At 44.2% G+C, this 23,231-nt stretch overlaps 1 protein-coding gene and 1 long non-coding RNA gene across 3 annotated transcripts in view; one reads left to right on the top strand and one right to left on the bottom strand.

Moving 5' to 3' along the window:
• The window catches only part of LOC103160683, a 28,903-nt gene extending 13,761 nt beyond the window's left edge, over positions 1 to 15,142 (top strand). The window contains exons 3-4 of the long non-coding RNA XR_004768172.1: positions 13,602 to 13,833; positions 14,709 to 15,142. This is a non-coding gene — a long non-coding RNA (uncharacterized LOC103160683). The remainder of the gene's footprint in view (positions 1 to 13,601; positions 13,834 to 14,708) is intronic.
• Positions 1 to 23,231, bottom strand: part of Ccdc30 (coiled-coil domain containing 30) — a 77,947-nt gene that overhangs the window by 11,171 nt on the left and 43,545 nt on the right. For both annotated transcript variants that reach the window (XM_035439661.1, XM_035439662.1), the window contains exons 6-9: positions 21,518 to 21,727; positions 18,917 to 19,071; positions 13,116 to 13,260; positions 4,840 to 4,952 (exon numbers count right to left, since the gene is read on the bottom strand). In XM_035439661.1, the coding sequence (XP_035295552.1) occupies positions 4,840 to 4,952; positions 13,116 to 13,260; positions 18,917 to 19,071; positions 21,518 to 21,727 (623 nt within the window). The remainder of the gene's footprint in view (positions 1 to 4,839; positions 4,953 to 13,115; positions 13,261 to 18,916; positions 19,072 to 21,517; positions 21,728 to 23,231) is intronic.

Here is a 23,231-nt window from a genome sequence, read left to right as displayed (position 1 = left end):
GGTTGTGAGCCACCATGTGGTTTCTGGGAATTGAACTGAGGACATCTGGAAGAGCTGCCAATGCTTTTAACCTCTGAGCCATCTCTCCAGCCTCTCTAGTTTTCTTTTTACAGAATCTATGGGTTTGGCCTGAGCAAGGGTTGTCTTGAAAAAAAAAAAAAAAAAAAAAAACAAAAAACAAAACCCCTAAATTGGTTTTCCTTATAGCTTGATTTGTCTAGCTTTCTTTGTGGCTACGTAAATCCATGTACATTTAAGCTGACCAAATACAGAGAGGAAAACAGTGTGACTTGCAGGAACCCTGCATGCACTGCCTTCTCTTCCTGCTTTCTGACTGAAATGAGGACATTGCCGTGAACTGTCTTCAATGATGTGGATAGGTTCCACGAGCCTAGCCTGGTCTGGTTCCAAGACAGCCAGGGCTGCACAGAGAAACTCTGTCTTGAAAAACCAAAGACCAAACAAACAAACAAACTAGCAAATAAATGAACGAACGAACAAAACCCCTCAAGATGCTAGAGCAACAGCAAAATAGTAGAAGCCTAGACTTCTGAGGCAGTGAACCTCCATGCAAATCCTGGGCTGCTAAGTCTGCACTGTCAGATGAGGGAGAAACATGTCCACATACTGCATGCCCTTTTTCGGTTCTTTGAGGCAGAGTCTCACTATACATCTTAGACTGGCATGGAACTCACTATGTGTGTTAGATTGGCCTCAAATTCATGATCCCAGTGCTAGGGTTACGGGCATGTGGCACCATGCCCAGTTTTATATTTTCTGCTTTGTATGTGTGTGTTCGTGTGTACATGAAGTTATGCATAAATGTGTGGTTAAGTACAGAGGCCAAAGGTCAATGTTTGGGTTTTGCCCTCCACCTTATATTTAGACAGGGCCTCTCACGGAATCTGGAGCTCACCCATTTGTTTAGGCTGACTGACCAGTGAGCTCCAGGGATCTGCCTGTCTTCCCCCTCCCTCAGCACCAAGGTTATAGGCTTGTTACATGGTTTCTGGGGACCTAAACTCAGGTCCTCATGTACTGTTACTGACTGAGCTGTCCCTGGTCTCTGAAGCCGTTAATATTCAATTTCTCATACAGTACTCTAACAGCACTCAGTACAGATAGCTAGCTACATTCATAAACTTGCCGAAGACCCATTCAATCCATGGCCCCTGCAACAGCACCTACTACATAGTGTGAGACACACGCTTCTGTAATACTTTTCAGTTCCTAAGATGATTCCCTCCCATAAACAATCTCATTTCCTTTTGCACTGGGAATGCGTGGTGGAGACTATTCTTTGGGTGTCAGCATTCCGAGACTCATCAGAGATGGAGCATGTCACACTGCATACAACCCTCCTCCCCTCCCCCCAGCTCTTTCACGTGTTCACAGTGGCTCTAACAGATTTTTTGATTCTGAGAGAGTGTCTCACAATGTGGCCCAGTCTGGCTTTGAACTCCTGATCCTTCTGCCTCCACTTTGCCTGCTGAGATTATAAGTGTGTGCCACCACACCCAGCAAAATCATGACAGTTTTCTTGTTTAAAACACTGTGCCTCATGTAGTCTAGGGTAGCCTTGAACTTGGCTATATTATCTCAAGCTGACCTTGAATTTCTGATCCTCCTGTGTCTACCCATCAGTAGCTAGTGTTACAGATCTGGGACATGATACCCAGTGATGTTTTGACATCATTAGACACACAACACAAATTCTTCTACTTCTACTTATTCTTGCTATTAAAACCCAATCTTGGGCTGAAACATTGGCTGAGCAGTTAAGGGCACTTGTTGCTCTTGCAGAGGACCCAGGTTCGATTCCCAGCACCCATGTAATGGCTCATCTATAACTCCAGTCTCAGGGGATCCAGATGCCCTCTTCAGATGAGTTGGTGACATACGCCTTTAATCCCAGCACCCAGCACCCAGGAGGCAGAGGCAGGTGGATCTCTGTGAGTTCAAGGCCAACCTGGTCTACAGAGCGAGTGCCAGGACAGACTCCAAAGCAATACAGAGAAACCCTGTCTCGAAAGAAACAAACAAGCAAAAACAAAACAACCCCCCCCCCAGTCTTTAGCTTCTTTACCAAAGAGTGGCTGTCTTGCCAAGGTAGATTAACTAAAAATATTTTATTTGGAAAGGAAAGGATAAATTATAAATTGGAAAAATAACTGATTACCAATTTATTTAGTATTGTTATATTGTTTTCCTTCTAGTTTGTAAAATTATGTTATATGTGTGTGTTTATCTGTGTGTGGGCTTGTGCACACATGATGCCCTGGCTATTATGTATATGTGTGTATATGTTTATCTGTGTGTGGGCTTGTGCACACATGATGCCCTATAGCCAGGAAGAACCCAGGAGCTTCCGTGACTACTGCTGTCTGACTTAGACATTGCTGGTCTCAGGTTCTAGGTCAGCTTTCCCAAAGAATGTACAGTTCTTCGGTCCTTCTGACTTTGTTAACTACCAGCCTCACGAGGCAGCACACACTTAGGGGAAAACTTTCTCAGCTCGTGTCTAAGTAAAACCAGCTTGCCTGTTACTAGGACTTCAAGAAGGTGAGGGACTCATTCCCATGAAAAAGCAGTTTGGAAGGCATTAAACACAAGATCAGTACTGGATTGTAGACTGGTAATCCTTTGCTCTTTGTCTAAAAATCAAAAATGAGTGAGTACATACCATGTTTATCTTTTTGTGATTGGGTTACCTCACTCAGGATGGTTTCTTCTGGTTCCATATATTTGCCTGCGAATTTCAAGATTCCATTGTTTTTTTTTTTTTTTTTTCCTGCTGAGTAGTACTCCATTGTGTAAATGTACCATATTTTCTCTATCCATTCTTCAGTTGAGGGGCATTTAGGTTGCTTCCATATTCTGGCTATTACCAGTCTACAATCCACACCACCAGAGAGCTAGGAAACAAGGACCCCCAAGAGAAGATTTCATAGTCCCTTGAAGAAGGGGAGGGGGACAAGAACCCCTGAACAAAGTGGGACCTCTAACAGTGGAGCCAGTGTTTAACCCTAGAGCACAAATGGACTTTGGGAGCCCATTCCCTATGTAGGGACACGATTGCAAGTCAGATACAGCAAGGAGGGCCTAGGCCCTTCCCCAAATGATACGACAGACTTTGAAGGTCCCTGGTGGAGGGCCTCACTATCCCTGGGGAGGAGTTGGGGGATGGCTTGGGGGGTTGGTGGGGAACATGGGAGGATAGGAGGGCGAGGGAATGGGGGGATGGATTTGTAAATATGAGTAGTAATTAAAGAATTTAAATAAATAAAAAAAAGATCAGGACTGGGATGAGGGAGACAGAAACCCAAACAAGCCTGATGTTTGGCATTTCCTTCCACTGTGCTTCACAGATCTGTGCTTGTCAACCCTGGATACATGTTAGAACCACTTGGTGATGCTTTGGGAAAACACTTTTTTTTTTAACCATAGGTTTTGATTAAATTCATGTATGTAGGTGCCTAAGCACATGCAACCAGGGCTGGATCCATTTTTCTAAAGGTCATGCATAAATAACATGGAAAATTATTCACTCTCAGCTGTAACACACACACACACACACACACACACACACACACACACACACACAATACAATGGAAAGCCCTGGCTGTAAGTGCATATTGTAACTAATGAAAGATGCTGAGTGACAGAAGTCAGTCATGAAGAGAATACCGTGTAAAGTGAGTCTCTTTAGAAATCTGTAAAATGCAGACATCACAGCAGTGGCTGCCTGAGAAAGACAGAGGAGAGAGAGCGGCAGACTGCACACAGGCAGGAGACAATTCAGCAGTGGGGGACATGTTCTGCATCTTGACTGAGGCAGGAGCTACACACACACATGCACACACACACACTTGTAAAAATGCATTGAATTGTATATTAGTTTTCTGGAAATGAATTCTATATGCATCAAAAGCAAGAATGTTGGAGGAACTTTTCATCAAGGTCCTTTCCCCTTCCCCCATGGTACTCCCACAAAGGAGGATGTGGAGAAACAACAGCTCTCGCATCATTGCAGTAGTAGAGGCAGGATGCTTTTTGAATGCTTGCCAGCGCATTAATGATGCATAGTACTATTCAATCATTGGGCCGCTGAGTTGTTCCAAACAGAATCAGGGCTGTGGTGGGATGACTGACTGATTCCAGCAGGTCTACAGCTAGAAAAGCTTTCCTGCTTGCATTTTTGCTCTTTGCACCAGTTGGTGCCAACTGTTGGTCAAGGCACAAAATACACTGAGTAAAATAGTGTGGTTTCATAACCACCAGTACAGGGAGTTCTGTAGCAGGCTGGCTTGTGCTTGGCTTCAGGGAGGTCCAGGAAGGCTCTGCTATGGAGACAGTGACATGGCAGTGATCGATAACCTTTGAGATCCCTGGTTGTCAGGTGTCCAGTGCACACAGCCCGAGGAAAGGAAGTAAGAGAGGGACTGGAGAAGTAACTCAGTGGTTAGGCATGTTGTTGCTCTACCAGAGGACACCAGTTCAGTTCCCAGCACCCAGATTGCAGCTCACAAGCATCAGTAGCTCCTCTTGTAGGGGTTCTGACACCTTTGCCTGGCCTCCAAGGGCTCCGGCACACACACAGTGTACATAAACACATGTAGGCTCACAAGATACAGAGAACTCAGTAAACAGAAGGAAATGGGCCCCACATCTTCCTTGGAACTGTGGAGATTGGACTGGAAAATAATGTTAATCTGGGAAATCATGTTGATGGCCCCATCAGTGCTCTGTGTGGTTTTGTTTTGTTTTGTTTTGTTTGTTTGTTTCTGCAGAACAGCCCTCTGTATCCTGTTTGTCCACAGGGAACCTGCTTTGTTTACCTCACATGCTCACCAAGTTGCTCCAAAAACCTCCCATGTTCTTGCCACAGAGCGTCCTTTTCTTGCTGTAACCTCAACAGCTTCTCCGACAGTTCCTGGTTGCTCTTGACAGACTGAAAAACATGGAGGGGAGGGTGGCAGTGGAAAGGGAGTAGCCTGTGCCTGTGTGGTGAAGTCCTCACATAAACTCCCGAGGGCAGAATTTGATGAGCCTAGGGAGAGCTGAACACAGGGGCTTGCAAGAAGACAACCAAGTATTCTCCCATGTGCTGGGAGCTGGCTCACTCCTACTGCAGGGAGCCAGGAGCTCCTGGCTCAGGACCCCTCCTGACCTCACCCTATGTGTCTCCTTGTCTGGTTGCTTATTTCTATCCTTTAAAATACCTTTCGTAACAAATAAGGAAACAGGAATGTAGTGAACCCAGTGTTGTGTGAGTGCCCTAGCAAAGTGATTGACTCTAGTCCATTTCTAGTTGGTCAGAAATTCTGATGGCCAGACTAGGATGTGGCTCAGTAGAGTACTTGCCTAGTGTGCACTAAGTCTTAAGTTGGATGTCCAGCTGTGCATGAAACTACTTGTGGTGTGCTGGGCATCGGTAGTGCACGCCTTTAATCCCAGCACTCGGGAGGCAGAGGCAGGCAGATCTCTGTGAGTTCGAGGCCAGCCTGGTCTACCAAGCAAATTCCAGGACAGGCTCCAAAACAATACAGAAAAACCCTGACTTGAAAAACAAAAACAAAACAAAACAAACAAAAAACAATAAAAAAGGCTACATGTGGTGGCATTTATTTCTAATCGTAGCAATTGGTCAAGGGCATTTTCAGCTACATAAGAGTTTGAGGCCACCTGGTGCTACATGAGACCCTGTCTCAAAAAAAAAAAACAAAAAAAAAAACAAAAAAACAAAAACAGGTGGGGTGGAAGACAGATAATTCCAGAGGTGTAGCCTGCCACTGGGTCTGAAGTCTCTTTTTTGTTCATTGGTGTGATGTGAGAGGAGAAAAGGAGGGCATTTGCTTTTTTATAACATGAGAGCATAAATTAAAGAAAGTCTCTTGACCTTGACCCAAAGGTATTTGTATCTAGAAGTGGCTGTAGTGCCTAGAAACTCAGAGAGTGGGGATCCGAGCTGGTTAGATTGGAAGGTTCAGGCCAAGTGCCCCTTACCCAGAATCTTGGGAATGGGACCCAAGGCCAGCCACAAAACTTATCTGTGTCTCATATTCGCCTTATTCACGTAGCCTGCCGTATTTCTGTGACCCACCACGCGAGGGCAGGTGTGGAGCTGGCCACACGCAGTGGCCTGTCAGCATTCAGAACATCTCCAGCATTTGTGCATCTGCTTTGAGACAGGTTCTTGCAGTGTCTAGAATATTCGGCCTAGAACTCCTGGGCTAAAAGCGATGCTTCTTCGTCAGCCTACCAAATAGCTGGGACTATAGGCGCGTGCCACTATGTCTGGCTCCAAAAGTTTCAGATTTGGAGCATTTTAGATTTCAGAGTTTTGGGTTAGGGATTTTGTTTGTTTGTTTGTTTGTTTGTTGTTTTCGAGACAGGGTTTCTCTGTGTAACCCTAGCTGTCCTGGAACTTGCTTTGTAGACCAGACTGGCCTCCAACGCACAGAGATGTGCCTGCCTTTGCCTCCCTAGTATTGGGATTAAAGGCTTAGACACTGCCCTCCTTGATTAGGGATTCTTAACCTGTAGCCTGATCTCATTGTCACTAACACTAAGCACCTGGCAAAAATATTGAAGAGTTTTGGGAGATGGTATGAAACACCCCCCTAGAGGCTCATGTCAAGGGTGTGGTGGCTGGGTTCATTGAGGTAGAACCTAGCTAGAGGAAGTAACCCCCCAGGCATGGCCTGGAAAGGTTCAGCCCCTTTCCCCCTCTTGGTTCTCTGCTTCTTGACTGCCATTGGAATTGCTTCACCAGGAATTTCCCACCATGATGCTTTGCCTCAGGCCAGGGACAGAGACCTCTGACACCACAAGAAGAAATCAGCCTTTTCTCCCATAAGGTGCCTTCTCAAGTCTTCTGCCTCAGAGATGAAAACAGATTCACTCAACTAACAGAGCTGTGATGTAACTGACAACTCCAAGGTCTGTAGGGTGAGCTAGACACCTCTGATCAAGTCAATGAACTCCCAATAATATTTCCAACTCAGGGGTCTAATTGCCAGAACAAAGTAGAGTCAGAAGGCCACAGAGGTTTTATGATTATCTTTAAGTAACCTCTCTCGAAGCTACAAGGCCAATGTAACAACAAACCAGACTTCATCAAGAGGATGGCAGATTTACAGCACAAATTCATTTCACAGCTTTGCTGTCTTATAAAACACAGGGCTCAGGGATGCACAGACAACAGCTGGGAAGAACAACATCTCACAGGACCTCGGGTGCAAGCTCCCTGTGCCAGTGTAAGCAGCCCCCCACTTTGTGGTCTGCAGGGTTTAAAATCTTTGCTTTGGGGATCTGTACGGGTTGCATTTTAGGCAGGTGCCTTGGAAGAAGGTGCCTGTTGCTGGAGATGCAGGTCTGTTGGCAGAGGGCTTGCCTAGTATGCATGGAGCCCTGGGTTTGATCCCCAGGCATGATGTCACACACCTGTCACCCAAGCACTCTGAAGTGGAAGCAGGAAGATCAGAAGTTCAAGATTATCTCAGCTACACAGTGAATTCAAGATGGAGGCCATGGCTACCCAGAGAAATAGGTGCTATTGTCCTTTAAAGCCATCTGTAGATCATCACCATGTCCTTTCTTATGGTCTCTCCAATCATAGCACAGAGTTAGATCCTAGCACACATCGGAGGAGAGGAGGCTGAATGTAGGCCTCGACTTACAAAGCACAGCAGAAATATGGGCAGGATTTGGCATTTTAAAACTCCAAGATCTTGAGGACTTTGTGAAGAAATGGATTTCTAGGAGACTAAACTAGGGGGGATGAACTACTGTATTGAACAGGCCAACACTATTGATAATAGATGTGCTTATCAGAGGCAGAATTTATTATTTTTTTTTAGACAGAGCTTCTCTGTGTAGCTTTAGAGCCTTTGCTGGAACTCTGTAGACCAGGCTGGCCTTGAACTCACAGAGATTCACCTGCCTCTGCCTCCCGAGTGCTGGGTTTAAAGGCATGCGCCACCACCAACCGGTCAGAATTTAAATTTTTAATGATTTATTTAAAACGAACGAGTGTATGTTGTGTGTGTGTATGTGATATACATATACATATATAAATATATATGTATGTTGTGTGTGTATGTACATGTTGTGTGTGTATATGTATGTTGTGTGTGTATATATGTGTGTTGTGTATGTGCATGTTGCATATGTGTGTGTATTCATACATGCAGGTTACAGGTACCCACAGAGGCCAGATGACGGCACTGAATCCACTGGAGCTGGAGTTACATGTGGGTTGTGAGCTCCCTGATTTGGGTGCTGGGATCTGAACTCCTATATTAAATGGCATTAAGATGCTATACTTAGACACAAGAAAGACGAAGGAAACCAAAAAGTGATATAGGTAGGAATTTTAGAATAGTTCACCATGGGTCACTTCATCCACCATTATCGATTCCAAAGCAAGGTGGGAGTTGTCTCTAACTGAAGGACTTTAGAATTAACAAAGAAATAACCTAGAAGAAAAACAAACCTCTCACCCTAAGAACAGGGAGACCTGACTTAGAAACCTAACCAAGGTCACAATGACCTGAGCCCCTGGAATTTCTTAGCTGGCAGAAATAACTCCCTTACAAGGCCACAAGACAACCTAACTAAATACCAAGAATTCCTAGAGGGCCACCCTGCCCTAGGGTCATGAAGATAAGAACAGACAATCCCACTGAGTCAGGAGACCATCCAGCCCCAAAGATAAGAGATCTCCAAAGGATCTGTGACTCTGGTCACGTACCCAAACCCCTAAAAGCCTATGATTTTTCTCCTATAAAAGAAGCCTGCTTTAGAGGAACAAGGAACAATTCCTTTGTCTGTCGGACTGGGAGGCCCGTTTGCGCAAACGTCCCACAATAAACTTACCTCTTGTTTTTGCATCAGCTGGACTGGACATTGAGTGTTTTTGGGGGGATCCTCCGATTTGTGGAGACTCCTCGGTCCGAGGGTCTTTCATAACCACCTGATTTTGGTGGGGTTCACAGTACTACAGAGCAGCACTTAAATCCTAGATGTGGGTGGGTGTTGTTATTGCTCATAGGCAACAAGGACAGCCAAATGAATTGACTTACCGCAAACCATCTGATTATGCCTCTTTGGTCACCATGATTGATAAACAATTTGAATGTTTTTTGATAGCAGAATATTTGAAATAGTTTATTTGCTTTGCATCCCAGGATGACCTGAACTCACAGCCCTCTTATCTCAGCATCTAGGCTGTTCCCACTACATAGCCCTGACTGGCTTGGAACTTTCTGTGTACACCAGGCTGGCCTTAAAGTTAAAGAGTTCTCTGCCTCCAGAGTGCTCTCCCCTACCTTTTGTGGTTTTAACCGAACATTTTATACACTGTCATTTCCCTTTTTGTTTTGAACTTATCAGCTTTCTTTCTAGTTTTTATAATTAGTCCCTAACAATTGCCATAGAATGTATTATACCTATAGCCAGCCCAAGTTCTAGATAGCTCTCTCTTCTTCCACCCCTCATCTCTCCTTCCTTCCTTCCTTCCTTCCTTCCTTCCTTCCTTCCTTCCTTCCTTCCTTCTTTCCTTCCTTCCTTCCTTCCTTCTTTTTTTGATGGTATTTATGTGGGGACAGGGTGTGTGTGTGTGTGTGTGTGTGTGTGTGTGTGTGTGTGTGTGTGTGTAGGTCTGATGACAATCAGGTGTTATTTCTGAGGCATCATCTATCTTGTTTTTGTCATACAGGGCCTGCCATTGGCCTGGGGCTCACTGTTTAGGCCTACTGTTTAACCTGGCTGGCCTGCTTCTGCCTCCCAAGAGCTGGGATTAAACACATGTGATGCCATGTGTAGACCTCAAGTTTGCTCTCACACAATGCTCTGCCACTTCACAGGCAGTGCAAGGACACTGCAATAGCAGACAGTTGCAGTTTCTCTCTCCATCTTTTGTATCACTGCTGACATCCGTTTTCCTTACATAGAAGCATACTACATGTGTATAAAATAGCATAATATGCCGGGTGTTGGTGGCGCACGCCTTTAATCCCAGCACTCGGGAGGCAGAGGCAGCAGAACCTATGTGTAGTTTTTCTGTCACTCATCGTGATTGGTGTTCTCTGAACTTTCTGGATCTGTGGTTCAGCATCTGCCATTAACTTCCAGACATTCTCAATCATTATTTCAAGTGTTTCTTCTTTTTCTTTGATTTTCCAGCACTTTCCTCTTGTGGTACCCTTCCTGTATTGATCGTGTGGTTTTTGGATAGTCTGTTCTTTCCCCTTAAGGTTCCCTTTGCTCACTGGTTTCCAGGTTTCTGTTGTGATTTCCCCAGGATTCTTCCCTCGGCTGTGCGCAGTGTGCTAAGAGCCCCATCACAGGCTGCCACCACTTCTGCCACTGTGGTTTCTATGTCTTGCATTTCTTTCTCCTTCTTAGACTTTCCATCTGTCTCTGTTTCTACTGCCTGTCTCCTCTTAAATGTCATGTGTCTGCTTTATTAGAGTTCTCAGCATATTAGTCACAGGTGCTTTACATTTCTGATAATTTCAACATTCCCATCATATTTGGCTCTTGATTCTTGTATCTTCAAGTTGTGTCTTCAGAATTTTTCTTTATAGGCAGACACGATGAAGGAAGTTGTTAGAGACAGATATTCATGTCTGCTGGTAAGGCATGGGGGCTGGGCCACATTCTCTGCTCCTGTGATTTGGTCAGAATCTTCCAGAATCTACACCTTTGAACCATGAACCTTACACATGCTTCTTCCTCCACCTTCATTTCTTCCTGTGAAATGGGGGCAGAGTTGGCTGAAATTGCATGTTTGTCTTGCCCTGGGTCAGTAAGGTTCTGACAGAATTGCATCATGTTAGGTTCTAGTTAAACAGTTTCCCTTATTAAGAAACTCTGAATGTCCCCCTCCCCAGTACCCTTCCTGGCAGGAGACCAGGGAGAGATTCCCTCTCTCTCTCTCTCTCTCTCTCTCTCTCTCTCTCTCTCTCTGTGTGTGTGTGTGTGTGTGTGTGTGTGTGTGTGTGTAAGTGTGGGGGCCTCAAAGATGTATAGTTCCCTGGAATACTCATCTCTCAGAATTTTCTTTTCACTTTGAGCCTCCAATAGTTCATCAGTTTTGGTGCAGGCTTTCCCACACGATTCTCATCGGGGCTTCTCCATGGCATTTTATCAGTCTCTCCAATTTCAGGGGGCAGTGGCCCTGTGGTCGTTTGAAAGAAAATGGCCCCCAAAGGAAATGGCACTATTAGGAAGTGTGGCCTTGTTGGAAGTGTGGTCTTGTTGTAGGAAATGTGTCACTGTGGAGGCGGGCTTTGGGGTTTCATTTATGCTCAAGCCATGCCCAGTGAGATAGTCTACTTCCTGTTGCCTGTATATCAGCATGTAGCAGTTACCTCTCTAGCACCATGTCTGAATGCACACTGCTGTGTTCTGCCATGATGATAATGAACGGAACCTCTGAACTGTAAGTGAACCATCACAATTAAATTTTTTTTTTATAAGAGTTGCCATGGTCATGGCATCTCTTCACAGCGATAGAAGCCCTAACTAAGATGGGTCCTGTAACCCCACTTCTCTGATGGATCAAGAAGTACTGTTAAAACTTTTCAGCTTGCTTGGCTTATTATTTGTGGTTATGATGGAGTAGGGTGTCTTCCAAATTCCTTTCGTAGAGAACCCTGAGTCAGAAACTTCCACGAAATTCCACATGGTTAGGAATTAGAGCTTGTGGGTTGGTGAACACATGGAGGCACAGGGTGGACACACACACTCTGTGTCCCCTCCCAAATTCCTGGCTATCTTCTCCTTCTGGATGCTTCTGACTTGTGACCTTTTGTAATAAGCAGGCAATCAATTAACCAATGTTTCCTGAGGTACTCTGCTTTTCTGTATGTGTATGTCTATCTCTGTGTGCATACCAGCACAGGCCAGAAGAGGGCTCCACCCCCCCCAAAGTGGAGTGGAACCCCACAGCAGGTCCTTTTGACTTCCTATCCAGCAGTTTTGCAAGCATTTTTCTTCATGTATTGAATACCATCTTGTTTGTGTTGGGGCCCAGGGCACACCACCCCAAAACATGATCATAGAACAGGATATGCCCCTATGTGCTGGCTAGTGTCAACCTGACACAAGCTAGAGTCATCCAAAAAGAGGGAAACTTAATTGAGAAAATGCCTCCATAAGATCTAAAAGTAGGGAATTTTCTTTCTTTTTCTTTTTCTCCTTCTTTCCTTCCTTCCTTCCTTCCTTCCTTCCTTCCTTCCTTCCTTCCTTCCTTCTTTTGGTTTTTCAAGACGGCATTTCTCTGTGTAGTTCTGGCTGTCCTGGAACTCACTCTGTAGACCAGGCTGGCCTCAGACTCACAGAGATCACTTGCCTGTGCCTCCTGAGTGCTGGGATTAAAGGTGTGCTCCACCACTGCCTATTGGACTTCTGTCTGTCTCTGAGATAGCCCCTTCCTCACTCTACAGTTCTTCCACATGCCCTCCCAAAGTTTGTCTCCACTGTGTTCCAGAGGTTCCCAGGCCCTTTTTAGATAGCTCAGGATGCTGTACAAGCTTTGGACATCTGACCTGTTTTAAGTCTCATGTTTTGTGGGACACCCATGCATATACATGTAATTAAAGTGGCCTCACTCCTACTAATTTGCCCTATGTTGATTAGTCTTTTAAAATATCTTTTTTCATCTTTATTTTATGTATATAGATCTTTTGCCTGCATGTATGTCTCTGCACCACATGTGTGTCTGGTGTCTGAGGAGTTCTGAAGAGGTTGTAGGCTCCCTTAGAACTAGAGTTACAGACAGTTGTGAGCTGCCATGTAGGTGCTTAGGATCAAACCCGGGTCCTCTGGAAGAGCAGCCAGTGCTCTTAATCATTGAGCCATCTTGCCAGCTCCTGCCAATTAAATTTATAGCCTAGCCAAACAGCCCAGAAGGCTACAGGGAAGTCATATTTCCCTCCCCTCCACTTGGACATATGTTTATATGGTAGATTTTTTTTTTACTAGCTAAATTCAGTTGATAAAGTACACTCAATGATAATTACCTAAATAGCAATAGCAATGACGGACACAGATTCCAGTCTGTGCAAATTAGGGAAACAGGGGAACATATCTGCCACTTTCTTACCTCTTCACACTTCCTTCTCTCGTTTTCCAGTTGTTTGTGCAGAGCCTCTTGTTGCTGGGAGTTGGTTGCTTCCTGTTGGTTCTCCTTATCCTGCAGGGTTCTCACTTGCCTCTGGAGCTCATTTATTTCCTGGTCCAGGAGTAACCTGAGGGCAATCAATGCACAGCAGATCACCGCCACGCCACGCTCTGCACATGATTCCTAGACCTGTGACTTTTGTGCCAGCAAGAGGGAGCTTGTGGGTCCAGTAGAGTGAGGTACAGTTAGTTATGAGTCTTCAAGATGAGGGGACCGGTGCAGGGAACCTCCTACATGACAGAGGTTTTTTTCTTAATTCTTCCTCGTGCCATCAAAACAAGCCCATGAAGAAGAAGTCATTTTCCTTATGGTGGAGATGAGAAAGATGTGGCACTAAGAATAGCCAGGACAAGGCCGAGGTGGGTTCTACTCCTGAATCCATGTTCCTTTTTCCCTCGTCCTTTACAGGTTGACCCCGAAATCTTTTGACTCCACACACTGCTGGTACCCTGCTACAGCTAGCTGACTGTGGACTGCTGGAGCTGGTGCACACACTGCTGGCACCCTGCTACAGCTAGCTGACTGTGGACTGCTGGTACTCGTGGAAAGACTTTCTGAGGATTTCAAACCACGAGTCTCCGCATTCAGGAGATTCATCTCAAAGAATCTGATGATGGCAATAATGAAATAGCACTGACTGGTAAAATTCTCACCTGCATGCCATGACATTAAATCATAACACTGGACAGACAGCTTTGCTTTCTCTAAGCATTCTAGGGAACTGGCAGGTTATTGGAAGTTAGTTTATTTTAGACATGGGTTCTTGGCTCTGCACCTCTCGCTCTTATTTTCCTTGGATATAAGTGCAGGCACTCACTCTAAGGGTTGTTGGAGCTTAATTCTACCAGTCACATCTAACCCTGTGCCTTCTTCACTGTTATTTTTGCTCTATCCAAATCACTACATGTTTATGTAGGCAATCCCTGCTGTTATCATCTCTTTTTTAATTTATGGTTCTGTTAGGTAGCTAGTTAGATATTAGCAACTTGAGAAGATACTGGGGTTGGATCCTTCCTTCATAATCAATAGTTTATAAACCCAAGAATGGGAACAGTAGGATGTTAAGTACAGGCCACGGAAATGGACCTGAGTTCTAGCTCTGGCTCTATGAGGAGACACAACATCCTGAATTACCTTGAACATCCTTAATAATAAGTATTGAAACTGGTCTCAAGAGCCCTAAACCTTATAAGATTACTATATAGCCGGAGGCATTCTGGTAAAGAACAAGGACATGCCATTCATTGCCTTCTTTCTGGAAGGTCAATCTAGACAGGCCTGTCAGTCTGGATGGGAAGACTACTTGTTCTAGAGACTTCAGAAAAGGACAAATGCTGCCTCAAATGCAGACTGACACAAATGTCCTTTTGACCATGTCTCCCCTGTTCTATAATAAGCTGCCTATCTTCAATGTCATGCTTTGTAGGTCTCGTCTGAATTCTTCTGCAGATATTTCTTGAGGGCTGGGAAGCTGAGGGAAAGCAGAGTGAGATCCAGTGACAGTTCTATTTCTAGTTTTAGCTCAAGGGCGTGGATAAGCGCTAAGTCCTAGAGCTGAAGGGATTTTGAGCTGCTAGATCAGAGAAAACCTTGGATATCTACAGCACAGTCTGGGAGTTGACATGGAAGTTGAAAAACGGAAAGTCTGAATCAAAAGAGCATCTCAAGGATTTGCTAGGAACTACCAAACAGAATGGACACTTCCCAAAATACATCATTTCAGCAATGAAAGACTAGCAGGCTTGAGATTGACAAGGTAAGACAAGATCCTCTGTTTTCTCTATAGACTGAGTCTCTTCATCAATCCATCATTTACGCAGGACACAGTTTTCTTCCTAACTCACAACTGAATGCTGGTGTCGGCAGTTGAACCCAGGGTCTCGTGACTGCTAGGCAACTGTTCCACCGCTGAGCTACATTCTAAACTCCACAATCCCTCTCATAACATCCTTCAGTGGCCCACTTTTGCTCTTACAGTAGAGTCCCAACTTTCTTTCTTTCTCTCTCTTTCTTTCTTTCTTTCTTTCTCTCTCTCTCTCTCTCTCTCTCTCTCTCTCTCTCTCTCTCTCTCTCCTTCCTTCCTTCCTTCCTTCCTTCCTTCCTTCCTTCCTTCCTTCCTTCTTTCTTTTTTTTTGAGACAGGGTTTCTCTGTATTGTTTTGGAGAGTCCCAACTTCAATGTGGCCTGTCCTTCACCTCTGCGTGAACTTTCTGGGCTCATTTTCTCACCAGCAAATACTCTCCCAAACCCACACAACCTTTCGCCTTCCTCTTTCCTCATCCCTAATCTTCGCCTCTCAGTTTCACTCTCGCTTTAAATGGCTGTTACAGAGGAAGGCTTTCTCAAGCCCTCAGTCCCACAGATGTTCCTGCCAGGGGCTTTTACGGCCTTCTGAACCTCTTTAGCATGATGCTTGTCACATATCACTCCGGTTAGAGTGTCTCAGGGCAGGGATACTCATTATAGCAGCATTCAAACTCCTCTTTCAGAGAGCTTAAATTACATCTATTTGTGTGTGTATGTGCCACAGCATACACGTGTGTGTCAGAAGGCCATGTGCAGGCATTGGTTCTGTCCTTCCACCATGTGAGTTTCTGGCATTGAACTCAGATTGTCAGGCTTGGTGGTGAGGATCTTTACATGCTAGGGTGTCTCACTGGCCCTCAAATTCCCTTAAAGTTTCTTTTTTATTATTGTGAATATGTGTACATGCAAACCAGTGTGTGTGTGTGTGTATGTGTGAGCCAGAGGATGATTTCATGGAATTGGTTTTCTCCTTCCATGTTTAAGTGGGTTCAGGAGATAGAACTCAAGTAGTCAGGCTTGCATAACAACCAACTGAACCACTTCCCAGCCCCTCAAACTCCATTTAAAATAATAAACAATTTTTGGCAGTACTAGGGTTGAATTCAGGACTTTGTGCATGATCGGTAGGTACCCTGCCAGTGAGTTACATCCTTAGCACTCACTATAGTGTTATTTATAGCAGAAAAAAAAAAACTAAACCGAATTAAGCTCAGTAAAGTGGTACACATCTGTAGTCCATCTACACAGGAGGCTGAGTCAGGAGGTTCACTTGAGCTCAGGAGTTCATGGCAAAACCTGGGCAACATGGCAAATTCTGTTATAGACAACTAATCAACCATTCAACATAAGTATGTATTTCTATGTATAATCAGAGGTTTCTAGAGAATGGGAACCAATTAAATGTTTACAGTAGGGGGTGTATGACATGAACTCACAGGGCCAGAGGCTGGATAGGCTCGCAATAGCCCACTGCTTCAGAGCTGCTCCATCTAAGAAGCCGGAAGGAAGCCTCAGTACACAGTCAGTGCAGTCAGCAGCACAGCAGCCACAGTTCCATGACAATGGTCTGAAAGCTCCCTGGAGAGCTCCTGGTACATATCCACATTTGAAGGATGAGGAGCCCAGGGTCTGATGTCTTTAGTGACAATAGCAGAAACCGAATTGTTCAGTGAGGGCCCCGCCCTTCTCCTCCTCTCACCTTCCCATCTGGGCCCCAGACTTTTGGAAGTTGCTGCTCATTCAGAGTGGGTCTCTTCCACTGAGTATGCTGACCCACAGGCTGATCTCATCCAGTAACCCTCACAGACACCCAGATGTATGCTTTGCCAATGTTCTGGGCATCTCTAAAGCCAGTCATGTTGACAACCAAGATTCACTGTCACTATGTAAGAGAATACTATACAACAAATTAAAATGATAGTATTTATGAAACTGTACCCCATCAGCAGGAAATCCCAGATGTCTGGAGTCAACAGACTCCTAAGTGTTACAGAGCCAAGGATGTCTCATGATGAATCAAGAGCATTTTGAACTAAATGAAAATAGAATGTATAGACTTTGTGGAATGCACCAGAAGCAAAGAAACTGGCATCAGTAAATATGTATGTTATAAAGGAAGGAAAATCTAAAACCAATACTCAAAGTTTCCACAAGAAGCCAGAGAATGACTGGCATTCTAACCCCAGGACAAGCAGAAGAAAAGAAGAATAAAATGAGAACCTCAGCAGCCAGGTATGGTGGTGCATGCCTGTAATTCCAGAATTTTGGAAGCTGAGGCAGAAGAATGGTTGTGAGTCTCAGACAAGCTTAGGTTTATAGTGAGTTCTAAGATAGCCTGGACTACAAAGTGAGACTGTTGTCTCAAACCAAGTGGGGTGTGGTGGCACACAGGTAATCCCAGAACTTGGAAGGTGGCAACATAAGCATCAGGAGTTTAAGGCTAGCCTCAGATATATAGTGAATCTGAGGCCAGCCTGGGCTACATGAGACCCTGTCAAGAGATGTGGGGCAGTTGGGTGGGGTAGATAGATAAATGGAATCAGGAAAAAGATAGAGAAAATGAAATAAAGTCAAAAGGTAGTTCTTTGAAAAGACCAATACAATCAACAAATCTTTTTCCAGGCATGAGAACCAAGATGCACAGAATACAGAAATTAATTCTAGAAATAAAACAGGGACCATCTCTATTGATCCCTCTGATACTGAAAGGACAATAAAGGATATTATTATGTCATTATAACATCATAAACAACTCTGTGCCCACAGATCTGGTTAAGTCTGATGATGAATGGTCTGAATTCTTGGAAGATGTAAACAATATAAACTCATATAAAAGGAAGAACATGACCGCACTGCTGTATCCCTTATAGAAACTGAATTCTGCTGATGACTAGTCCCAGAAACCTGGGAAACTGAGGCAGGAACATCTGTTGATCCCACAAGTCTGAGACCAGCCTGGGAAGATGGTTATGTTGGTGAAGTGCTGGGAACCAAATCCCAGCCCTCTGCAAGAGCAGCAAGTGCTCTTAGCCACTAAGCCATCTGTCTACTTCACCCTAGGTCCTCCATATCACTTTTTAAATGGGGGTTTTCTTAGTTCAGCTATGTGGACTCGTGGCAAGCTTGCTGGCACTTCTTGAATGCACCATTGGTACTGTTATCTACCCCTTTACCCGCAAGCGCTATCGTCCATCAGACTTGGGTCAGCTCAGGGTATGCTTGTCTTTGGGGTATCCTACTGGTTTCTTGTGAGTAGTACTTGCTACTAGCTAGGATCTAACAGCACAGGTTAGCCCACCATTTTGTGAGACATGGAAGGTGAGGCAAGTGTTTTCCCATGGCATCTCATTGGGAGTATTCAGTTTTCATGCATACAAATATCTAGCCGTTCACATACTCAAACATTCATTCATCCAACAAATATTTACTCAGTAGTATTTTGCCCTAGGTCCTAGCACAGAACTTCTAACTATAGCTGGAAGTAAGATTCTGAGTTACACAGTATGTGTGAACAACCCTGTGTGTTTTTAGTGGATAATATATTTTCTTAAAACATGTATGGCTCATTCTGAACATCAAACAAATGAGAAGAACCTGTCATTGAGGTCCAGGGCATCCAAAAGAATTTTTTAAGTCAAAATCATAACATTTATTTTCAGGAGAAAAAAAACCTGATAGTTCTTACTTTTGAGCAGTCTGTTAATGCCAAAAATTCCTATAATGATCCAGAAATATGTGGAAAGATATTAGCCAATGAATAGAAATCATGACTTCAATGAAGTATGAATTTGTGTAGATGATATCAGAGAGTGAGGCGAGCAATGTGTCAGATTTCACAGGTTAATCCAGTTAAGGCAATTTATCAGTGCCCCAGGTAAGTCCTCCGCCCTAAGAGTCCCACCCCTGGTGGTCCTTACCCTCTCTGCTGCTCCTCTTGACACTGCTGCTGAAGCCTAGCCTCACTGCTCTTTGCTTCCTTGATCTCATTCTCCAGTTGCTTCTTATGCAAAATACAAGCATCCGAAAGGCAGACTTGTTGAGCATGCTCTAACTTCTGCTGCAGGTCCAAAATCTTGGATGGAAAAAGTAAAATATTATGGAGTGTATGACCCCTTTTCAACAACAAATTCTATTATAGCAAGTACCTGTGATAGGAGACAGGAGGGGCTGTTAGGGGCTCTTTCCCATTCTGTCTTATAAAGATATTCTCATGTTTCACACTGTAAAAAGGAAATCTGTACAAGCATGCTGTTGGTAGCTTAGCACACATATGTTGTTGTTAACGGTTTATGTGCCCTCAGTTAACCATCCCCCAAGTCTGGGTGCCCTGGAGAGGACAAGGTTGATACTAGCAGAGACTAACTTGACTCAGCATTTCAGGTACCCAAGCAAAAACATGCAGAGAGCAAGGGAAGAATGAAGGTGATAATAAGGGGCATAGATACACAAGTACCAGAAGTGTGGCTGAGCCCCTGTGCAGAGGGTCTGCACTCCCAAGTACCTGCCTGCTTACCCCTCTTTTGCCTCTCCTCCCTATGTAAGGTTGAGATAGAAGATAGTTTTTCAGTTGTTAATCCACCATCTTCTGAGACTGCTAGATCTTCAAATAAAGCATAGGTTTTTGTTTTTTGTTTCTTGTTTTTCCTGTGTAGCCTTGGCTGGCTCAGAACTGGCTGTGTAGACCAGGTTGCCTCAAATTCAGAGATCCACCTGTTTGAAGGCATGCACCACCACACCTGGCATAAAGTGCAATTTTAAGATTCAGTTTCTCTCTCTTGTTCACTGGTTTCTGCAAGTGACAGGCAGCAATGAGCTCCTGATGTCCTGGTCACATCCATTGTTCACCGCTGCAGTTATAGGTTAGTGTGTAACTCATCCACTGTACCCTGTGGCCGTGTGCAGTGCTTGTCTTTACTTTTATGTTGTTTTGAGTGATGTCCCTCTGAGGAGGAATGCACCCTTATCTCCTGACACCTACACTGTTTAGTAGTTTAGGGCAGTAAGACAGCAATAGAAGAAGATATACACATACACATAATCACACATACCTGTTACATACTATTGGTTATTTTTGTGTTTTGTGTTTTGTGTTTTGTTTTTGTTTGTTTTGTTTTGTTTTGTTTTTTTGAGACAGGATTTCTCTGTGGGTAGCCTTGGCTTTCCTGAAACTCATTCTGTAGACCAGGCTGGCCTTGAATTTAGAACTCAGAGATCTGCCTGTCTCTGCCTCCTGTGTGCTGGGATTAAAGGCTTACACCACCACTGCTTAACTATCACTATTCTAGTGATACCTGTTGTTAAGCAATCCACGCTGCTGGGGCAATATTTGAAATTAGCTAATTTCATAGCAAAAAATCTTAAAGTTATAAGATGAGAGATGGCTCAGTGGTTAAGAGCACTTGCTGCTCTTGAAAACAACCTGGGTTCAGTTCCCAGCACCCCCTAAGGCATCTGTAACTCTAGTTCCAGGGATCCAAGCCTTCTTCTGACCTTCTCAGGCACCACATCTGCGTGTGGTGCACAGACATACATGCATATGGGCAAAACACTCATACATACATACATATACAATAAAATAAATAAGTCTATTTTTTAGAGATTACAAAATAAAAATATAAATAGCCAATTCAAATGAGCAAAAATACATTCTCTCTCTCTCTCTCTCTCTCTCTCTCTCTCTCTCTCTCTCTCTCTCTCTCACTTTTGTTTTGCAAGACGGGGTTTCTCTGTGGCTTTGGAGGCTGTCCTGGAACTAGCTCTTATAAACCAGGCTGGTCTCACAGAGATCCGCCTGCCTCTGCCTCCCGAGTGCTGGAACTAAAGGCATGTGCCACCACTGTCTGGCCACATTCTTTAATATTAAAAAAGTATAAATATCCTATGTCTTCAATCAGTTTTGAGTTCATGTTAGAGTTTAAATTAAATTTACATGTCTCTATAAATAGATATGTTTATGTGTATGTGTGTGTCTATGTATGTGCTCACATATGTGTGTATAGGTGTGTGGAGACCAACTAAGAGTTGATAAAGGGTGTCCTCCTCTGTCTCTCTCCATCTTATTTTTTGAGGCAAGATCTCTTGCTGGCCTGGCGCTCACTGTTTCAGCTAGGCCGGTTGGCCAGCCAGGTCTAGGGATCCCACATGTTTCAGTTTCTTCAAAGCTGGGATTACAGGCATGCACTGTGGGTTCTGGGGGATCCAAATCCAAGTCCTCATGCTTGTGTGGTAAGCACTTGACTGACTGAGCCATCTCCCTGGTGCCGGAAATTTACATTTTTAACTTCATACATTTTTTCCAAAAATATACAAGATTTATTAGAATGGTAGGGGCAGATGGAATAAAATTACGAAAAAGAGGGAAACACGGCAGGGGAGGGGGAGAGGTTAAAGAAAAAGATTAGCCTGTGCCCAGGTTTGCACACAACTGTCTCTTAAGGTCCGGGGGAGCAGGGCTCTAGATGTGTACCTGGATTACTATGTCACTGCGTGCATCACTTCTTGAGCAGGAAGATAATTACCTTTTCCTGTGCATCGGCCACTTTGGATTTCTCCTGAGCCAGCTTTTCCTGAAGACTCTGCTGGGATTTAATGCTCTGGGCCTGCCTGAGTCCTTCCAGCTCCAGCTCCTTGACTCTCTGCTGACAGTGCTTCCACTCTGCCGTGAGTGAGGAGTGCATCCTGGCATTGTCTAGCAACTTCTCCTGGGCCTGCTTGAGTTCGATCTTGATCTAGAGATGGGACATAAATACAAATCATAAAAATAGGTCCAGGGATGCAATTAAATAATAGAAAGTGTGCCTAGCATTTCCGAGGCACTGGGATGGAGACCACGGCATACATGTGCGCTCCTGACACACACACACACACACACACACACACACACACACACACACACACACAAACATGGAGGCTGGTAAGATGGCTCACAGCCAGTAAAGGTGCTGAGCACAAAGCTCGATGACCCGAATTAAACCCAGTGGATGTTACATCGTGAAAAGAGAGAACTGACTCCCAGAAGTTGTCCTCTGACCTCTGTGTGTGTGGGCCATGGCACAAGTACACCATACTCACACACATACATCACATACATGATTGTATTATTATGAATTCTGATAATAGACTTCAAGGAGTTATCACTATACATATATATACTAGATTAGCAGATAAGTTTTGAGGTGTGACAGTTCCAAGAACTGTTGAGGATGTAAGTGATGCTGATTCTTTTTTTTTTTTTTTTAACATTTATTTGTTATGTTTATAGTGTTACGTATGCCTGCATGACAGAAGAGGGCACCAGATCTCATTACAGGTGGCTTGTGAATCACCATGAGGTTGCTGGGAATTGAACTCCGGACCTCTGACAGAGCAGGCAGTGCTCTTAACCACTGAGCTATCTCTCCAGCTCCAGTGATACTGATTCTTACACGGTGCAGACAGAAACAGGCCAGATAAGCATGTGAATAACCCACTGGCCCCATAATTGAACAATCTCACTTCTCAGAGTCCAGAGAGTCACACTTATAGATAATATAATGCATGCCCACTTGGGCATGCATGTCTGTGTCCTTTAAAAAGTAGAAAGGCAAGCCATCCACCTGAACTGTTTATACTATGCAGGAAAGAGTGCTTCATCCATGAGTTGGGCATTTCTGAAATAATGAGCTTTACTAATTCCTAAAGACTAGAGAATCTTCATCTCCAAAGACGTTAATGAATACGTAAAAAGTCAAGCCAAATGGGGAAGAAAAGTATGAAGAAATTACAACCTAAGAGTCAAATGCTTCCCTGTAACTGATGAAAGGTCAATAGGAAACAAATGATCATTAGCCTTGTCTCTCTGATAACACCAGGAGGAAATTCTAGATTGAGCATTAACAAACCTCCCCTTTCCCAGTGAACACTCACTTTCTCTCCACACCAAACCAGTGTAATGTCTCAGTTCTCCTTGTGTTCTCATTAGGTACTGACATGGGGCGATACTGTTAGTGGGTTGGTGTCTACAGGATACTGTCTCAAAATCAATCTTCTCTAAGAGGGTTCAATTTAACTTTTCAGATTTCTGCCACTCCCAGTTTGGCAGTACTGGGGATTAAATCCAGGCCCTTGGAACATGCTAGGTAAGCCCTCTCTATCACTGAGCTACATTCCCAGCCCTGCATATTCAAGTTTAGAACCTTATAGAGGGTTTCTAATACTTATTAGAAACCAAGTCTGTAATGTATATAGAACGGA

The sequence above is a fragment of the Cricetulus griseus genome, chromosome 2, assembly GCF_003668045.3.
Source record: "Cricetulus griseus strain 17A/GY chromosome 2, alternate assembly CriGri-PICRH-1.0, whole genome shotgun sequence".
NCBI classification, from domain to species: domain Eukaryota; kingdom Metazoa; phylum Chordata; class Mammalia; order Rodentia; family Cricetidae; genus Cricetulus; species Cricetulus griseus.
The sequence above is the reverse complement of the archived record's forward strand: the minus strand, read 5'-3'. Positions and strand labels throughout refer to the sequence as shown.